Genomic DNA, 3226 nt, shown 5'->3' on the forward strand with positions numbered 1-3226 from the left:
GGGGCGCGGGGCGCCTGGTTGTTTGCGAGGGATGGAGAGCAGGGCGGTGGGAGGACATTGCTGCTCACTTAAACCCAGCTGGTCCCCTCCAGCCCCCGTGGGGGCAGGGAGGTGGAAAGCCCATTAAAAAAAACCTGCCGAGCCTGCCGGCACATTCCTTTGGCCCCCAAGTCCTGGGTAAGTGGCCCTAATTATTAAAATCAGAAGTCCTTATCAGATGACAAGGCCTTTTGCTTTGATATACAAAGGCAGAAGCTTAACAGCCCCATCTTTCCCTGGAAGAGGAACAAAATGTGCACCTTAATGTGGGGCTTTCAAACCTCCTAAAAAAAACCTGCCGAGCCTGCCGGCACATTCCTTTGGCCCCCAAGTCCTGGGTAAGTGGCCCTAATTATTAAAATCAGAAGTCCTTATCAGATGACAAGGCCTTTTGCTTTGATATACAAAGGCAGAAGCTTAACAGCCCCATCTTTCCCTGGAAGAGGAACAAAATGTGCACCTTAATGTGGGGCTTTCAAACCTCCCTGCATAATCCCCTTATCGCCTGCTGAAGATACTGTGTGTTGATCCCGGCTGGGAAGTTGGAGTAATGGGAGGTAGCAGGCAGGGGGACGCCCAGGTCCCCCCCGTGCGGTGACCCTGCCGTGGTGACCCCACCACACTCGTCACAGCACACGTCACTGCCCACAAATTTTTCACATGACTGCTCTTGGGTCAGTCAAACATCCAAGCTCAACTCAAACATCCAAGCTGGGCTTTGGGTTTGCTTCTCCAAGCGAAGCCAAAGGTGTTGGTATCGGTAACCCACGTGCCCATTAATACAACCTGCTGCTCCTGTCGTCATGTCCCTCATCCTCTCTTCCCCACCCAGCTCTACGCACAAAACCACAAGTTGAACAAGTTGTAGGTTCTCCTAAAAACTGGGCCTTTTTATTGCATGTTTTTATAATGCCAGGAAGGTGGCACCCATCATTGGGAGGCCAAGCCTGAGACAGCAGATTTCAGCCCTGTCCATGCCCCCTCTGACGCATGGTGGTCCTACTCCAGTAGTTTCAGACAGTTCTCTTGTTTCAGGCAACACAGATACCGTAACTTGTACTCCCCAAGGGACCCTAACTCTTGTCTTCAGAGTAGACTTAAGCATTTATTAGCTGGTGCCTCAATGGCTTTCACTGGGACTTGAGCGATGAACTTCTTGATCTTTTGCCTGCTGATGCCAACAGCAAAACTCCTGCAGACCACAGCAGCGCAGCATCAAGCTTTAAGGACCAAGTTTTTGAAGGCATCAAAGTAGGTAGAGGTGTTTCCTGGGATTTTCTAAAGCATGCTTCCAATGCCAAAAGCAACATCTTTAAAGTTGGACTTGGGTGTGTTTAGACAGAGCGTGTCCTCGTTGCTGCTGGCCTGAGCACTGGATGGTTAGTTGCTTCTGAAGAGGTTGAGCAGTCAGTGTGCATGGTTCCCATAAGGAGAGTGCTACCGTGAAACTTCTGAGCTTTCCTCTAGCCCAAGACTGGCTGGTAACTAGATTCCTGTTTTGCTTGTCCCTAGGTCCTTCAAGAGGAACGATCCCGTTAACCCATACCATGTGAATTCTGGCTATGTTTTTGCCCCAGCAACCAGCGCGAACGATAGTGAAATATCTAGTGATGCCCTGACGGACGACTCCATGTCAATGACGGACAGCAGCGTGTAAGTATCTTGTGTTGGCCGGGTCCTTTTGGGATGCGTCATCTGTGAATCAGCTGCGCCGATGCACCATGGGGGCTTACGGGAGCGGTGGGTGCAGGGTCATCACCCTGCTTCTGCTCGCCGTTGACTAGGGGCTGCTGAAACTGAGGTGCGCGCCCAAACCGAGAGGTGTAGCAGGGCATGGTAGCCTCGCTCTTCGTGCAGTCGCCGGAGGTATCAGATGGAGTAAAATAATGCATCCCTCTATTGCCATTTTGCAACTGCAGCTGAGCAAACATGTTTTCCCCTATGCTAATGGTGCTGCCTGACTAACCCAAGGAGCGTATCTCCCTGAGCCTTTGTCTTAAGGCCAGGCTTCCTTAACTAGTTATCAGTCATCAAAGAGGAGGAGATTACTTCCTGTAGGAAGTACTTTCTGTAATTAAGGTTTGTCATTACTGTCAGAATGTACATTAATAGGGCCAGTGACCTGAAGGGGCAAATAGCTGCTCATCTAGTGTGGCTGGGGCAGTCTTCAAAGAGCCATTTGAATGGAGCTGCATGGATCAGGTCTGGGTGTTTCAGGAGCATAGGGATGAGAGATGATGCTGTGGCTGAGCCCAGGAATTGCAGGATCTGTCTTTTCCTCCTGACTCTGCTGAGACGTGTGCAACTGGGAGCAACTTGTTTGACTGTTCTTCCTCAGTTTGCTTTCCTCAGCAGGAGAGAAATGGTGCTTTTGTGTCTGGGGGTAGAGGAGACAGTAAGACTCACTTAGTGCTCCTAAGGACCATTTCCTTCAACTGGGCAGAAGGCAGATGTTGCCGTTGGTGTTTCATGATATTCACTTGAGTGCAAGTGCTGTAGAAAAGCCCACCTGTAAACAGAGCGCTGCATTCTTGGTCTTCGTCTCATAGGTGAAACTTCTCCAGTGTCTCTGTCAGATATGTCCAGTGATTACTGTGCACTCCTCGGAGAGGTTTGCATGCTGGGTTTTTAAAGTCAACAGTGCTGCGTGATGATGCACAACAGAAAACAGGATTTACCAAAAACCCTTGACGTGTAAACAAAAGCTTTTTTTTTTTTCAATGCACATGTGTATTTTGAACTGATATTATGGAAAAAAATAGTTTGTTGTCCCACCAGATTCCCTTATTGAACAATATTGGCATTAAATAAAAGAGCTGAATCATAGGGTGACTTCTTTATTTCTTCTTACTGGCTCTGGTTGTATGTGATCATGTGTCAACAGAGCATTCATTGGGTTAGTCATTTCTGGACCAGTGTAGGGTCACTTGGGATTCACAGGGCTAGGATTATACCCTCTCTTCACAGCAATGCCAATTGTAGGCCTTATACAGATGAGAGCACTGAGTGAGAAATAAAGTGCATGGTGGATGAAAGGCTTAACTGAATCGCTTTCAGCCCATTGTTAGTCCAGGGGAGCTTAGCGGGGATGAGAGGGCAGCAGCCCGCTTTGAAATTTGCTTGAACAAGTGAATAGGAGCTCCCCATAAAGCAGCGCGTGAAAGGAGCCTGCCTGTTTTTTCCTGCC

The 3226-nt window shown here is 48.9% G+C and overlaps 1 protein-coding gene across 1 annotated transcript in view; it reads left to right on the top strand.

Annotated features, from left to right (window-relative positions):
* The window catches only part of AXIN2 (axin 2), a gene marked incomplete at its 3' end in the record, with an annotated part of 13310 nt that overhangs the window by 5489 nt on the left and 4595 nt on the right, over nucleotides 1-3226 (top strand). Inside the window, exon 2 of the mRNA XM_009574854.1 lies at nucleotides 1552-1692. Within this exon, the coding sequence (XP_009573149.1) occupies nucleotides 1552-1692 (141 nt within the window). The remainder of the gene's footprint in view (nucleotides 1-1551; nucleotides 1693-3226) is intronic.

The sequence above is a fragment of the Fulmarus glacialis genome, unplaced genomic scaffold (genome assembly GCF_000690835.1).
Source record: "Fulmarus glacialis isolate BGI_N327 unplaced genomic scaffold, ASM69083v1 scaffold19040, whole genome shotgun sequence".
Lineage (NCBI taxonomy): Eukaryota > Metazoa > Chordata > Aves > Procellariiformes > Procellariidae > Fulmarus > Fulmarus glacialis.